At 51.1% G+C, this 17,258-nt stretch overlaps 1 protein-coding gene across 5 annotated transcripts in view; it reads right to left on the bottom strand.

The window, feature by feature from the left end:
* Positions 1-1,954: 1,954 nt before the first annotated feature.
* The window catches only part of SIAH1 (siah E3 ubiquitin protein ligase 1), a 34,839-nt gene continuing 19,535 nt past the window's right edge, over positions 1,955-17,258 (bottom strand). For 2 of the 5 annotated variants that reach the window (XM_088466207.1, XM_088466205.1), the window contains exon 3: positions 1,957-4,169. In XM_088466207.1, coding sequence (XP_088322333.1) covers positions 3,319-4,167 — 849 coding nt within the window. In that variant the 5' untranslated portion in view covers positions 4,168-4,169 and the 3' untranslated portion in view covers positions 1,957-3,318. Of the gene's footprint in view, positions 4,170-10,376; positions 10,451-13,101; positions 13,458-17,258 lie in introns of those variants that run through there. The other 3 variants (XM_088466203.1, XM_088466206.1, XM_088466204.1) reach the window with 3 other exon arrangements.

The raw sequence follows: 17,258 nt of genomic DNA, 5'->3' as shown, positions 1-17,258 counted from the left end.
GAGCGGGAGCAATCTGGGAATAACCCAGATTGAAAGTGCAGTGTGAAAGAGGTCTGACCCAGGTCACAGCTGGGTTGGACCAGTGTTCAAAATCCCAGGTCAGAGCTGGGTTTGCGATGTGAAAGGGGTTTAGGGAGGCCTCCAACAGCATATCGAGACAACCAATGTCGCTCCAACTGCTCGGTCATTCTATGAGGTTTAGTTTAGAGCCTTATCTTCAATAATCACAAAACCGCATTATGATTTGCGAAACAAAATCTTGAACCACACACACATTATAGAAAATAGGTGACATTTCCATGGTGTGTAACACACCTTTAACACATCACAACATGCGGTCACATCTAGGACTATAGAATTTACACCTTTAACAAGAACACTTGCGTCTCCCATTAACACCGGGACCACACGCTAATTACACATCACATGATAGAGCGCTACCCATTTACATTACACACTAAGCCTGTACAATCAGCGGCAGGTGGTGCTCTAGCCAAGGGTAGGATGCATCATCACATCTGACAAATGAGGTACCCAGGGAAGCATGTGGGCATTACATATCAGATAGCGCCATACACATGGAGATCGCCATTCTGCAGCAGCGTTCACAGGTCTTTGGGCCATACTACAAGTTATCAGTGAGGCACAAACATTTTAAATATATTGTGTATTAAAAAAACAAATAAATTGGGAAAGAACTTCCCATTCTCCATCTGTACTGGAGTTAGCATTGCTAGAGGGCGAGTGCTCTCACCCTATTCATCGGAGAGGCTACAGCTCTCACCCTATTCATCAGAGAGGCTACAGCTCTCACCAAGCCCGCCTCCACGTGCTGCAGATCATCAGAACCGTTTCGGACACTGAGAAACGTTCGGCAGATTTAATTACTCTCACATCAGATATTTGTTTAGATGAGTGGACGGCCCAAGGTCCATTTATGACTGACTGCGGTGTTGTTTGTCTATATACCCACTCTTCTAATAGAGGCACTTATAGATTGGATAATACACAACAGTAAGTCCTGATTTGCCGCAGCCCAGAAATGGCGTGGAGCGTAACGGCAGAACCCACTGCATGCCATTAACAAAACATTGTGCTTGAATGGCTATGAATGCATTTGCCCCGCACAGGTCTGACCAGCTGAAGTGCTCCTTGGGAAAGATGCCCAACGTACAGAAACTATATTGATCATTTGTATAATAAACTGCTGCTGTGTATTACCATGCAGCGTATTCTCACACCTAAAGCCGCGTATCCACGACGCAGTGTTACTGAGCGATTGCATGATTCCGACATCGTAATCGCTCAGTAATCTTGCACAAATCGGGCACTATTATGTCGGAAACGACTAGCGATGCACGCGCCCGCTGGTCATTTCCGACATCAATCATCTACTGAACATGCCGGTCAATGTGCCGATGACGACAGATTGCCCATGTTTAGAGATTATAAATGATCAATCGTTCAGTGTAGGCACTGCAGGAGGAAGGGGAACAACGGTACGATTCAAAATGTCGCAATCGTACGGTCATGCCGGTATCTGCTAGTGGATACGCGGCTTAACAGCCTCTAAAGCTGGGCACACACTACGCCGACCAAGCCGCTGATATGGTAAGCCTCAACAATAAGTATTTGGGTTAGGATACTTACAGACAGGTTTTGGTATCGTAACAGTCGGGATTCTGACCGCCAAGATCCCAAGTGCCGGCATCCCATACCCAACCCATCTGAACGACGCAGTTCATACACACATACAACGATGCACCACCATTATATCGTTCGTCGCTCAAACAATATCTCTACAAGTGTGTACCCAGCTTAAAGCCATTGTAGGGCAACAGAATAGCAGAACATTAAAACATCCTGCACTTAGTTACAAGTTTAAATGTTAAGACATCTGGTTATGGTAAGATGATTTACCAGCATTTACAGAGCTGCTCAGATGGGTAACGTGGATCCTTCGCCTCTAACCAGTCACAAGAATCCACGTTACTCGCGCTAGAAATGTGTGAGAACCACAAGCAGCAGCAGAAATTACAGCCGAGAAGTCTTTGCCAAGTATTATTTTAATGACAATTATAAAAAGATGGGAAACATCTCAGTTTGAGAATGCTCGTTAACAATATCTGGTTTCAGTTATAGTTGTCAGACAATGGAGGAGCTTTGCACTACAAAACAAACCCATCTACAAGAAAGCTTTCAAAACTGCTCTTTAAAGCCATTCTCAGAGACCACGCTACCCATCAGAAACAGACATTTCCTCATCTGCAGGACACAAAGTTATCTTTTAATACAGTCATCTTCCATTATTTTGTGGATTCAGTTACCTAGAGTGCCCATCGCCTACACGCTGAATGGGTAGCCATCTTGCGGCCTGAACCGAGCCAAACGAGTGTGCGGCCTATCCATTCGTTAGGGAACCGTGACGTCACCGATTCTTAATCAAATCAACAGGCCAAGTTATTGTTTCAACACACAAAGTGACAGCCTATGATGTACGAGACATGCCCACTAAAGCAACCAAAAAAAAAAAAAAAAATTGCAGCTAATCGTTAAGGCTGTAATTTAGATCGGGCCCTAGTCATTATCTTTCGGAAGAAAGGCAGAGACTTGAGCATTTGGCCGGTTCAATCATGGTGATATCCTGCAACGACCAAATTAAAAAACATTGCCTTGTTAGGAAATCTTCCACTCACTGAAAATGTAATTTTTGGGGGGGAAGCGGAAGGGGGCGGGGCTAAAAAAAAAAAAAAGTGTGTGCGCGCTTATTATATATATATATATATATATATATATATATAGAGTCAGATTTATTGAATGATGAAAAACAAAAAGTTAATAAAAGTTAGCAATACACAGAAAATGTACACAAACAGCAGCAATTCTATATAGTGACTTACAAATGAGGGGCGCAGCAGCCAGGGGGGGCCACGCAGAATGGCTTGTCCGTCAAAAGGTAAGGAAAGGAAACAGACAGCATTTCACTGTACAAACTACCAACACAAATTAATTCAGGGTTATTTTACTTTTTTTTTTTTTCTCTTCAAACTTTTTTGAATAATATATATATAAAAAAAAATGCCCAGGTACAGGGTCTATAGGTTTGTATTTTTTATCAGTGGTTGATTTTTTTAAATATTAGTGTTTTTGTTTTTACATGCAGCGGTTTCCTGTACTTCTAGTTACTGTTCTCTGGCCACGCATCCACGCCCAGAGTCCATGGCGCCAGCTGCGAAAGGTCCGTAGTAACTAATATGTGAAATATAAAGCGGAAAAAAAGCCTTTAAACACTGGCCTGGGAGGTCTGCCGTTCCCACTCTAACACATGGAGATGGTCACATTTATCCCTAAATTGCCATTTTCCGCAAAGAGTTGCGCAATGCTCGTGTCAAAGACTAGGCAGTCGCTGTTCATAATGGCGGTTGCGATGCCCTCGTGAATAGAGCGAGGAGTCGCTTCCCAAGTCAATCGTCGCCGGTGACCATTTAGCTCCAGCCGGTAGGCGAAGTTCTCCGCTTGTTTTCGTGTCCCTATTAGCTGTACAATCGCAAAGAATTGTTGGTGCCCGTCGTATTTTTCCTGTTTCTCCAAGACCAGCATAAAATGAAATCCGAAACAAGACTGCATCATGACCCAATCCACGGCCCCGGGGAGGTTAATGTCCGTAGCAAGAAAAACTATATCCTCTCCTTGCAATGTAGTTATGGATTTGTGCTGGTGCATGAGGTGCGGCATCACAGCATCCAAGGACCCTTGCCATTTACAAGAAGCCCCCGGGCAGGGGCAAGAGTACGGCCGGAACTCGCACAACTCCTCGTGGTCCGCTTTCTCGGTGTGCGGCAAAGTTACCTCGCAGCCGGAAGAAGCGTATTTGCAGGGGAAGAGGACAGAGTTGGCAACTTTTTCCATTGCCAGGTTCCGGATGGATCCCAGCGGCCCCCTGCAGGTCGGGCAACATGTGAGCTTCGGGCGACAGTTGCTGCACACAAGGTGTCCGCTCTGACATTGAAGAATAGGTGGTAAGACATAGTCAAAGCACACGGGGCATTCAAAGAGGCTCGCCAAGTCATTGTTTGAAGCCGTTGTTCCAGTCAGAGCTGGCACCCGCTGGGAAGGTGGGCACTTTGAAGTACCAGTTGGGATGGCTGCAGCGGTCTGACGGCTCATTTCTGGAACACAAATATAATAATTAGTTTTCAGGGGGGGAAAAGGAACCGCTTGGTGAGCTATGACAATAACAAAAAATGATACACTTGATGTAACCACTCTCATTGTCAGCTGAAGACTGGCAGCATAGTAGCACTAGAGTGATCTCGTGTTAATGGACAATATAATCTGCTGCTCAGTAATGTTTAACTCGTGCACGGACTAGGGATGAATGGTCTAGTGAAATATGTAGTCTAATGGAGCATACACACGGTCAGATATCTCAGATGAACGATTGAACGATCTGAACGATTTGAACTATGAACAATTTTTGACTGCATTAAAATGAATGGAATCGTCCAAATCTGACTGCAAACATATCAGATGTTAGATATCGTCATCTGACCATCGGGAACGCGCATCGTTCAGATATGTCAGAGTTTCCTTCAGATATGAACAATTTTTTAAAACGCGATCGTTCAGATCTGAAGAAAAATCTGACCCGTGTGTATGCTCCGTTATAGTTATCCTCTGCATTAAAAGTTACCTACACAAGGTGTTTACAGTCTATCAATTCACTAGGGCAGAGTTTCCCAAATCCGCTCCTCACACCCCCAAAAAGCTCCAGTTTTCAGGATATCGGTCTTCGGAAACTGGTATAGTAATTACAGAGACAGCCATTTACACTGGGTCACCAGTGTGTGACGAAATAAATCCAAAATCATGTTCTACTGTAAGGGGACGGGTGCAAGGACCAGAATTGGGAAACCCTACACTAAGAAATAGTGACCTCACTGACTGCATATCGGCCATCAGCTAACTATATTTTATGTAGTGAGAAAGTGCTGTGCATGTAATATAATAATATATATATATATATATATATATATATATACACATACACACACACTGATCAGCCATAACAGGAAGGACCACCGGTGAAGCAGCGACAGTATCATGGGCGCCCAAGCCTCATTGATGTACGTGGGAGTGAAGGCTGGCTCTCATAGAAAGGTGTCAGAACACACCGTGCCCATGCTGTTTTGGTGGCACAAGGGGGACCTACACAACATTTGGCAGGTGATTATAAAGTTTTGGCTGACGGATGTGGTATCTCTCGCTACAGCAAGCCCTTTACTGGTATCATTTCTTTTACACCACCTAAGGAAGGCCAAGCTGTGCCGCCTGGCAAGATACTAGACAAACCGGGGCACCGGACTACCAGTGTGACAAGTACCAGGGTCAGCAGCCAAGCCTGGGCACAGCCCTAGTGAGGGAATAATCTATACTTTTTGTTACATTAAATACTGCTAGGCCACTGGTAATCCAGCGGACCCTAACCCCAAACAGTCCAGGTTTTAAAAATTCTATTCACAGGTGGTTGGATCAAAATGAGTGAGGCAGTATGGGAGGGATTCAATTCTTGCCACCCGCAGCAGCATTGCGCGCTCTACCGCAGCTATATAATATAATTGTTCCCGCCAACGGGCATGATAGCATGATGTCTGCACGCACTCTCCGGAGGAAACGAGCAGAAATAGTTGAAAAGTCCTGGTTTCGGGTGCCTGAACTGCTGTTTGGGTGCGCTAACCAGGACTTCAGTTTAGCCGCTTTACGTCACCCCGTCAGTTTAGACAGGAGATAAGGAGGAATCGGGCGCAAAAACAATTGAAACTGTCTCCTATACTCCTCACATATATGGGAAACATTACAGTAATGGGTTGTTACGGTTACAATGTCATCCATGTCCCAAAAACAAGAAGATAAGGGTCCTAGGGAAGAGTACAGGGTTCTACAGACACAATATATAGGTCCTAGGGAAGAGCACTGGGTTCTGCAGACACAATATATGGGTCCCTGGGGAAGAGTACTGGGTTCTATAGACACAATATATGGGTCCTTGGGAAGAGCACTGGGTTCTGCAGACACAATATACGGGTCCTAGGGAAGAGCACTGGGTTCTATAGACACAATATATGGGTCCTTGGGAAGAGCACTGGGTTCTGCAGACACAATATATGGGTCCCTGGGGAAGAGTACTGGGTTCTATAGACACAATATATGGGTCCTAGAGAAGAGCACTGGGTTCTGCAGACACAATATATGGGTCCTAGGGAAGAGCACTGGGTTCTGCAGACACAATATATGGGTCCTAGGGAAGAGCACTGGGTTCTGCAGACACAATATACGGGTCCTAGGGAAGAGCACTGGGTTCTGCAGACACAATATATGGGTCCTAGGGAAGAGCACTGGGTTCTGCAGACACAATATATGGGTCCTAGAGAAGAGCACTGGGTTCTGCAGACACAATATATGGGTCCTTGGGAAGAGCACTGGGTTCTGCAGACACAATATACGGGTCCTAGGGAAGAGCACTGGGTTCTGCACACACAATATATGGGTCCTAGAGAAGAGCACTGGGTTCTGCAGACACAATATATGGGTCCTTGGGAAGAGCACTGGGTTCTGCAGACAATATATGGGTCCTAGGGAAGAGCACTGGGTTCTGCAGACAATATATGGGTCCTAGAGAAGAGCACTGGGTTCTGCACACACAATATATGGGTCCTTGGGAAGAGCACTGGGTTCTGCAGACACAATATATGGGTCCTAGGGAAGAGCACTGGGTTCTGCAGACACAATATATGGGTCCTAGAGAAGAGCACTGGGTTCTGCACACACAATATATGGGTCCTAGGGAAGAGCACTGGGTTCTGCAGACACAATATATGGGTCCTTGGGAAGAGCACTGGGTTCTGCAGACACAATATATGGGTCCTAGAGTAGAGCACTGGGTTCTGCAGACACAATATATGGGTCCTAGAGAAGAGCACTGGGTTCTGCAGACACAATATACGGGTCCTAGGGAAGAGCACTGGGTTCTGCAGACACAATATACGGGTCCTAGGGAAGAGCACTGGGTTCTGCAGACACAATATATGGGTCCTAGAGAAGAGCACTGGGTTCTGCAGACACAATATATGGGTCCTTGGGAAGAGCACTGGGTTCTGCAGACACAATATACGGGTCCTAGGGAAGAGCACTGGGTTCTGCAGACACAATATACGGGTCCTAGGGAAGAGCACTGGGTTCTGCAGACACAATATATGGGTCCTAGAGAAGAGCACTGGGTTCTGCACACACAATATATGGGTCCTAGGGAAGAGCACTGGGTTCTGCAGACACAATATATGGGTCCTAGAGAAGAGCACTGGGTTCTGCACACACAATATATGGGTCCTAGGGAAGAGCACTGGGTTCTGCAGACACAATATATGGGTCCTTGGGAAGAGCACTGGGTTCTGCAGACAATATATGGGTCCTAGGGAAGAGCACTGGGTTCTGCAGACACAATATATGGGTCCTAGAGAAGAGCACTGGGTTCTGCAGACACAATATATGGGTCCTTGGGAAGAGCACTGGGTTCTGCAGACACAATATATGGGTCCTAGGGAAGAGCACTGGGTTCTGCAGACAATATATGGGTCCTAGGGAAGAGCACTGGGTTCTGCAGACACAATATACGGGTCCTAGGGAAGAGCACTGGGTTCTGCAGACACAATATATGGGTCCTAGGGAAGAGCACTGGGTTCTACAGACAATATAAGGGGGTCCTAGGGAAGAGCACTGGGTTCTGCAGACACAATATATGGGTCATAGGGAAGAGCACTGGTTTCTGCAGACAACATATGGGTCCTAGGGAAGAGTACTGGGTTCTACAGGCACAAAATAAGGGGGTCATAGATAAGAGCACTGGGTTCTGCAGACACAATATAAGGGGGTTCTAGGGAAGAGCACTGGGTTCTACAGACTCAATATAAGGAGGTCCTAGGGAATAGCACTGGGTTCTGCAGACACAGTACACAGGTCCTAGGGAATAGCACTGGGTTCTACAGACTCAATATAAGGAGGTCCTAGGGAATAGCACTGGGCTCTGCAGACACAGTACACAGGTCCTAGGGAAGAGCACTGGGTTCTGCAGACACAATATAAGGGGGTCCTAGGGAAGAGCACTGGGTTCTACAGACTCAATATAAGGAGGTCCTAGGGAATAGCACTGGGTTCTGTAGACACAATATAAGGAGGTCCTAGGGAATAGCACTGGGTTCTGCAGAGACAGTACACAGGTCCTAGGGAAGAGCACTGTGGGGAAGACTGCGGCCTGTAACCGTACTCTGCGTGTGCATTTCCTCTGCTGTCACTTAGGCGAGTCATTGCACTTGGTGTAAAGTGCACCAACCGATCTAGAGACAAATATACAAAAATAAGATGAGCTTGTACTTAGTCTGAAATTAAATGTGCAAAACACGAGCACAATAATAATAATAATAATAATAATAACTCTTCTGCCATTCAGTTCTACCCAAAGACACAACACAAGGACTCCTCAGCCAGCATTAGCAGGAAAGCTGCAAACTGACCATTACATAATTATGCACTGACACTAACACACAGTGTTGCAGAGGCTTGGGACTGTACGTACACCAGATTCCCTTGCAGTGAGCTTTGAGAAGCGTCTATAAATAGCCTTAGGAGCGCAGGGTAATGTTACTCTCCACATATCTGGAGCCCAGGCTAGATATGAAGCCTGCAAATGCAGCTTTCACTTAAGTGTTCTAACAGCCCCAGAGACAGCAGGCATCTCCACACACTCGGAGAGAGGAGTCATGTGGTGCCAGCTTCCAGGAACCCGGGCAGACGCAAACAATCCATATCAGAAATGCTCAACCAGGGTATGAGATACATCTACTGGAAATATGTCACACTTTACTGAAAGAGTTGTAACAACAAGACACAATAGTAACAATGCCTATGAAGCGTTAGTGATGCCAGACACAGCTCCTGCAGCTGGCACATCACACAGACAAGGCCTGCAGAAAGTGATGTGGAACGTACATATACACCAGAAGCGTAACGGGTCGCTCACATCTTTCTAAATCTGAACGATGCCGGCCGCAAGAACCACCAGAATAGCCAATAGGCTACACAGACCCACCAGTGCAACAATCTAACAACCAAGCATAACTATGGTATCTATATAGGTTCCAGCACCATCTGCTTGCTTCATTAAGGGGGGGTCCCTCGTAGGAGGCTGAAGACACACACAAGACTCAGCATTTGCAGTTGTCCATAACAACCAAATGGGGGATAAGCACCCTAAATAGACAAGTAGGCAGGATGTATCCCTGACACATCAATGCAATTAGAACTGAACACTTTAGCATGGAAATATATCCCCTAATTTTCACTTGTAAACAAGCTTAGAGGCCCCCCCCACACCCTTTCCTTCCGACATAGAAATTCCTTTGTGTTATTGTGCCAAATCCATGGTTCACTGACAATGGAGAGTGCACAGCTCAGGATGGCCTGTCTCCCCGAGTACAGGAGATAGTATATGTATACATGTACACACACAGCTCAGGATGGCCTGTCTCCCCGAGTACAGGAGATAGTATATGTACACACACAGCTCAGGATGGCCTGTCTCCCCGAGTACAGGAGATAGTATATGTACACACACACAGCTCAGGATGGCCTGTCTCCCCGAGTACAGGAGATAGTATATGTATACACACAGCTCAGGATGGCCTGTCTCCCCGAGTACAGGAGATAGTATATGTATACACACAGCTCAGGATGGCCTGTCTCCCCGAGTACAGGAGATAGTATATGTACACACACAGCTCAGGATGGCCTGTCTCCCCGAGTACAGGAGATAGTATATGTACACACACACAGCTCAGGATGGCCTGTCTCCCCGAGTACAGGAGATAGTATATGTACACACACAGCTCAGGATGGCCTGTCTCCCCAAGTACAGGAGATAGTATATGTACACACACAGCTCAGGATGGCCTGTCTCCCCAAGTACAGGAGATAGTATATGTATATATGTACACACACACACACACACACACACACACACACAGACGTAAGCACATGGCTTTGGGCAGCGATAAAGCCCACTCATGATGCCATGTTTCCTTTCATTTTCCGAGGGTCACCCCCAAACAGGCATGGGAGCAGTACCCCTTAGTACATACACACACAAACACACAGCCCACCTCCCCTGGTGGCAAGTTACCTTTCCTCCTCCTGAGGTTGCCCCCGGATAGACAGTTGAAGGGCATCTATTAGCATGGGATAGATATCCCTATATACACAAACGGACAGACAGATACACACACACACACACACACACAGAGCTCCCTGCCCTGGTGCCAGGTTACCTTTCCTCCTCCTGGGGTCACCCCCGGACAGGCAGGTGAGGAGCACCCCTTAGTACGGTATATATACAGACAGCCCCCTCCTCCCCTGGTGCTAGGTTACCTTTCCTCCTCCTGGGGTCACCCCCGGACAGGCTGGTGAGGAGCACCCCTTAGTACAGAATATATACACACAGCCCCCTCCCCTGGTGCTAGGTTACCTTTCCTCCTCATGGGGTCACCCCCAGACAGGCAGGTGAGGAGCACCCCTTAGTACAGGATATATACACACAGCCCCCTCCCCTGGTGCTAGGTTACCTTTCCTCCTCATGGGGTCACCCCCAGACAGGCAGGTGAGGAGCACCCCTTAGTACAGGATATATACACACAGCCCCCTCCCCTGGTGCTAGGTTACCTTTCCTCCTCCTGGGGTCACCCCCGGGCAGGCAGGTAAGGAGCACCCCTTAGTACAGAATATATACACACAGCCCCCTCCCCTGGTGCTAGGTTACCTTTCCTCCTCATGGGGTCACCCCAGACAGGCAGGTGAGGAGCACCCCTTAGTACAGGATATATACACACAGCCCCCTCCCCTGGTGCCAGGTTACCTTTCCTCCTCCTGGGGTCACCCCCGGACAGGCAGGTGAGGAGCACCCCTTAGTACGGTATATATACACACAGCCCCCTCCTCCCCTGGTGCTAGGTTACCTTTCCTCCTCCTGGGGTCACCCCCGGACAGGCTGGTGAGGAGCACCCCTTAGTACAGAATATATACACACAGCCCCCTCCCCTGGTGCTAGGTTACCTTTCCTCCTCCTGGGGTCACCCCCGGACAGGCTGGTGAGGAGCACCCCTTAGTACAGAATATATACACACAGCCCCCTCCCCTGGTGCTAGGTTACCTTTCCTCCTCATGGGGTCACCCCCAGACAGGCAGGTGAGGAGCACCCCTTAGTACAGGATATATACACACAGCCCCCTCCCCTGGTGCTAGGTTACCTTTCCTCCTCATGGGGTCACCCCCAGACAGGCAGGTGAGGAGCACCCCTTAGTACAGGATATATACACACAGCCCCCTCCCCTGGTGCTAGGTTACCTTTCCTCCTCCTGGGGTCACCCCCGGGCAGGCAGGTAAGGAGCACCCCTTAGTACAGAATATATACACACAGCCCCCTCCCCTGGTGCTAGGTTACCTTTCCTCCTCATGGGGTCACCCCAGACAGGCAGGTGAGGAGCACCCCTTAGTACAGGATATATACACACAGCCCTCTCTCCTGGTGCTAGGTTACCTTTCCTCCTCCTGGGGTCACCCCCGGACAGGCAGGTGAGGAGCACCCCTTAGTACAGGATATATACACACAGCCCCCTCCCCTGGTGCTAGGTTACCTTTCCTCCTCATGGGGTCACCCCCGGACAGGCTGGTGAGGAGCACCCCTTAGTACAGGATATATACACACAGCCCCCTCCCCTGGTGCTAGGTTACCTTTCCTCCTCATGGGGTCACCCCCAGACAGGCAGGTGAGGAGCACCCCTTAGTACAGGATATATACACACAGCCCCCTCCCCTGGTGCTAGGTTACCTTTCCTCCTCCTGGGGTCACCCCCGGACAGGCAGGTGAGGAGCACCCCTTAGTACGGTATATATACACACAGCCCCCTCCTCCCCTGGTGCTAGGTTACCTTTCCTCCTCCTGGGGTCACCCCCGGACAGGCTGGTGAGGAGCACCCCTTAGTACAGAATATATACACACAGCCCCCTCCCCTGGTGCTAGGTTACCTTTCCTCCTCCTGGGGTCACCCCCGGACAGGCTGGTGAGGAGCACCCCTTAGTACAGGATATATACACACAGCCTCCTCCCCTGGTGCTAGGTTACCTTTCCTCCTCCTGGGGTCACCCCCGGACAGGCTGGTGAGGAGCACCCCTTAGTACAGAATATATACACACAGCCCCCTCCCCTGGTGCTAGGTTACCTTTCCTCCTCATGGGGTCACCCCCAGACAGGCAGGTGAGGAGCACCCCTTAGTACAGGATATATACACACAGCCCCCTCCCCTGGTGCTAGGTTACCTTTCCTCCTCCTGGGGTCACCCCCGGGCAGGCAGGTAAGGAGCACCCCTTAGTACAGAATATATACACACAGCCCCCTCCCCTGGTGCTAGGTTACCTTTCCTCCTCATGGGGTCACCCCAGACAGGCAGGTGAGGAGCACCCCTTAGTACAGGATATATACACACAGCCCTCTCTCCTGGTGCTAGGTTACCTTTCCTCCTCCTGGGGTCACCCCCGGACAGGCAGGTGAGGAGCACCCCTTAGTACAGGATATATACACACAGCCCCCTCCCCTGGTGCTAGGTTACCTTTCCTCCTCATGGGGTCACCCCCAGACAGGCAGGTGAGGAGCACCCCTTAGTACAGGATATATACACACAGCCCCCTCCCCTGGTGCTAGGTTACCTTTCCTCCTCCTGGGGTCACCCCCGGACAGGCAGGTGAGGAGCACCCCTTAGTACGGTATATATACACACAGCCCCCTCCCCTGGTGCTAGGTTACCTTTCCTCCTCATGGGGTCACCCCCAGACAGGCAGGTGAGGAGCACCCCTTAGTACAGGATATATACACACAGCCCTCTCTCCTGGTGCTAGGTTACCTTTCCTCCTCCTGGGGTCACCCCCGGACAGGCAGGTGAGGAACACCCCTTAGTACAGGATATATACACACAGCCCCCTCCTCCCCTGGTGCTAGGTTACCTTTCCTCCTCCTGGGGTCACCCCCGGACAGGCAGGTGAGGAGCACCCCTTTCCACGAGTAGAGCACGCTGTGGGTGGCTTTGCCAGTCATGGGTTGGACAGTTCATATCGGATCCCGGAGTGAAGCCTCGGCAGTGGGGACACACACATAGACCGTCCCGGGACCCCGATCCGTGCAAGGTGCAGACACTGTACACACCGCGGCTGCTTCGTCCTAGCTACGTCCCCGGGACTCTTACTGCAGCTCGGGTCCCAGCACCGACCACACCCGCAGCAGGAAACGCATGCGCCGTACCCTCCCCTCCTCGCCGCGTCCCAACCCGACTCCAGCACTCAGCTCACTGGCCGGAGCCTCAGCCCGGCCTGTGACGTCTTCATGCGACACCGTCCCTCCCCCCTATCCTTCTCTGCTGGGCTGGCTGCTATTCTGCGCCAGACACCGAGCGCTGCAGCACCCAGCTGCTAATAAACCATTAGGTCTGTCACTGCATGCCTCTGAGCTCTCTTCCCTGCTGCCCCTAGTATGCGCCAGGCACCGAGCCTGCCTGATCTCTCTTTCCTGCTGCCCCTAGTATGCGCCAGGCACCGAGCCTGCCTGATCTCTCTTTCCTGCTGCCCCTAGTATGCGCCAGGCACCGAGCCTGCCTGATCTCTCTTTCCTGCTGCCCCTAGTATGTGCCAGGCACCGAGCCTGCCTGATCTCTCTTCCTTCCCGGCTGGTGCCCCTAGTATGCGCCAGGCACCGAGCCTGCCTGATCTCTCTTCCCTGCTGCCCCTAGTATGCGCCAGGCACCGAGCCTGCCTGATCTTTCTTCCTTCCCGGCTACTGCCCCTAGTATGCGCCAGGCACCGAGCCTGCCTGATCTCTCTTCCTTCCCGGCTGCTGCCCCTAGTATGCGCCAAGCACCGAGCCTGCCTGATCTTTCTTCCCTGCTGCCCCTAATATGCGCCAGGCACCGAGCCTGCCTGATCTCTTCCTTCCCTGGCTGCTACCCCTAGTATGTGCCAGGCACCGAGCCTGCCTGATCTCTTTCTAAAGCTGCTCTCCAACCATTGAGTCTGCCACTACCTGCCTTACCTCTTCCTTCCCTGGCTGCTGCCCCTAGTATGTGCCAGGCACCGAGCCTACCTTATCTCTTCCTTCCCTGCTGCCCCTAGTATGTGCCAGGCACCGAGCCTGCCTGACCACTTCCTTCCCTGGCTGGTGCCCCTAGTATGCGACAGGAACAGAGTCCTGCACCCCCAGCTGCTCCTCAACCACCAAATCTGCAACTGCCCACGCGATCTCTTCCTTCCCTGCTGCCCCTAGTATGTGCCAGGCACTGAACAGTGAACCCCCAGCTGCTCCCAAACCATTGCGTCTGCCTGCATGCCCGATCTCTTCCTTCCCTGCTTCCCCTAGTATGTGCCAGGCATTGAGCCCTGCACCCCAGCTGCTCCCCAACCATTGCGTCTGCCTGCATGCCCGATCTCTTCCTTCCCTGCTTCCCCTAGTATGTGCCAGGCATTGAGCCCTGCACCCCAGCTGCTCCCCAACCATTGCGTCTGCCTGCATGCCCGATCTCTTCCTTCCCTGCTGCCCCTAGTATGTGCCAGGCACCGAGCCCTGCACCCCAGCTGCTCCCCAACCATTGCGTCTGCCTGCATGCCCGATCTCTTCCTTCCCTGCTGCCCCTAGTATGTGCCAGACACCGAGCCCTGCACCTCAGATGCTCCCCAACCATTGCGCCTGTCTGCATGCCCGATCTCTTCCTTCCCTGCTGCCCCTAGTATGTGCCAGACACCGAGCCCTGCACCTCAGCTGCTCCCCAACCATTGCGTCTGTCTGCATGCCCGATCTCTTCCTTCCCTGCTGCCCCTAGTATGTGCCAGGCACTGAGCCCTGCGCCCCAGCTGCTCCCCAACCATTGCGCCTGTCTGCATGCCCGATCTCTTCCTTCCCTGCTGCCCCTAGTATGTGCCAGACACCGAGTCCTGCGCCCCAGCTGCTCCCCAACCATTGCGCCTGTCTGCATGCCCGATCTCTTCCTTCCCTGCTGCCCCTAGTATGTGCCAGGCATTGAGCCCTGCACCCCAACTGCTCCCCAACCATTGCGCCTGTCTGCATGCCCGATCTCTTCCTTCCCTGCTGCCCCTAGTATGTGCCAGGCATTGAGCCCTGCACCCTAGCTGCTCCCCAACCATTGCGGCTGCCTGCATACCCGATCTCTTCCTTCCCTGCTGCCCCTAGTATGTGCCAGGCATTGAGCCCTGCACCCCAGCTGCTCCCCAACCATTGCGTCTGCCTGCATGCCCGATCTCTTCCTTCCCTGCTGCCCCTAGTATGTGCCAGACACCGAGCCCTGCACCCCAACCATTGCGTCTGCCTGCATACACAGCCACTTACTGCATGCTAAATCTCCCCCGAGCCACATACACAGGCCGATGCGATTGGCAGCAACATGCCTGCTGGGCATACGCTGCCCAATTATAGGCAGATTAGCCTATAATCATTTGAGCAGGACAATAATTGAGCCGTGTGTTGCCACGACCAATCAGTAATTATCGGCCTGTTGGACAGGCAATATCCGATATATACGATAATGTTGGGTGTATCGGTCAGTGTATGTACACAGCCGGCCGCCTGACATCTCCCCTGTTCCTTCACAGGGGAGAAATGCAGATATCACGGCCATAACTGTAATATATCTTGCCATGTATGGCCACGTTATCTGATGGTATTAGCGTGTCATATTTATTTATTAACATTTTCTTATATAGCGCAGCAAATTCCGTCGCGCTTTATAATTTGAATTAACATTATACTGGGTTGTAAAAGACATACATACAGATATATATATATAGTGTTCCCTCTAGCTCCGGCGGCAGGCAGGGCGCCGGAGCTAGAGAGGGCAATCTTGTGCGCGCGGCGAAGGCGCGCGCGCGTCCGAAAAGGGGGCGTGGTTATGAAAAGGGGGCATATCTATAAGACGCGTCCCCTTTTCGTCATACTTGGGGGCGTGCCCGGCGCTTACGGACATGCCGGGCAGCCCCCAAGCGCTGCAGAAAGGGAGAATAGATGCCGGCGCATGCGCCCGGCGTCTATTCTCCGGCGGTGACCGGGTCACCGCATGTTTGTCCACCCGCAGGACACTGCGTCCTGCGGGGGAGAACGGCTCCCGCAGGCTGTTAGGGCAGGGCGCTTTTTGCCCTCCAGAAGAAGGGCAGGGCGCCGCGGCCCGCTAAAACAGCCTAGCGGGAACGCTATATATATATATATAAATAAAAGACATACATAAGGGCAAGAGGGCCCTGCTCGCAAGCTTACAACATATAAAAGGTCTCGTCTGTCTGACAGACTTTATTTCACAGTGTATACCCAGTTGTCAGACGATGATAGTCGGTCACTCTGTGCATTCAGGCTAAACATCAGGAACCAGTGATCTGTTCAATAGCTGCAAAACACAGCATGGACACAGCCACCCACCTACCTGTCCTCCCAATGACCTGTGATGGCTCTACCAGCGGGATCGGTACCAAATCACGACGCCGGAAGACCAGCAGCAGTGAAGAAGATCCTGACAGCTAAACAAGGTAAGTCTAACTAACTCTCTCCCCCCCCCCCCCCCCCAACCCTCCCTTAGGGGAGCCTAGCCTATCCCTAACCTCCCCCCTAGTGCCTAACCCTCCCGTCCCCGCACGTTAAACCTAAGTGTCCCGGGGGGGGGGGACACTTAGGTTTAGGCTGCGGGAACGCGGGAGCCTAACCCTCGCGGGGGGTGGTGCCTTACCCCAAGAGCCCCTAACCCCCCCCCTCCGCTGCTGTCAGGCTCCCGGCGTAGGGATAATTATAGGCATCGGGATTTTGAAGCCTATCATTAGACCCCTGCCGGGATTTGACGGTCGGCATTTCGTCCGCCGGCTTCCTGAGTGCGTCCCCTACCAGCATCTGCCCTCCTGACAGACTCCACATCTCATTATGCACAGCACAGGGCCTCAGCATTGATCAGTCAGGAAACCTGGGAGCCACTAGTCCTTCCTAATTACACCAGTACAGCTATTACAGTACAGTTAGCAGCCCCTCCAGGAGACATCAGACAGAACATATAGCACTGTGTACCACCCCTGATCCCCTGTGCTGTGGCAACGACAGCCCAAATGCTCTGATCCACTGTGCC

Source organism: Taudactylus pleione, unplaced genomic scaffold, assembly GCF_031769625.1.
Source record: "Taudactylus pleione unplaced genomic scaffold, aTauple2 ptg002645l, whole genome shotgun sequence".
In the NCBI taxonomy this organism is placed as follows: Eukaryota; Metazoa; Chordata; class Amphibia; order Anura; family Myobatrachidae; genus Taudactylus; species Taudactylus pleione.
This window is presented reverse-complemented; position numbering and strand designations above follow the sequence as displayed.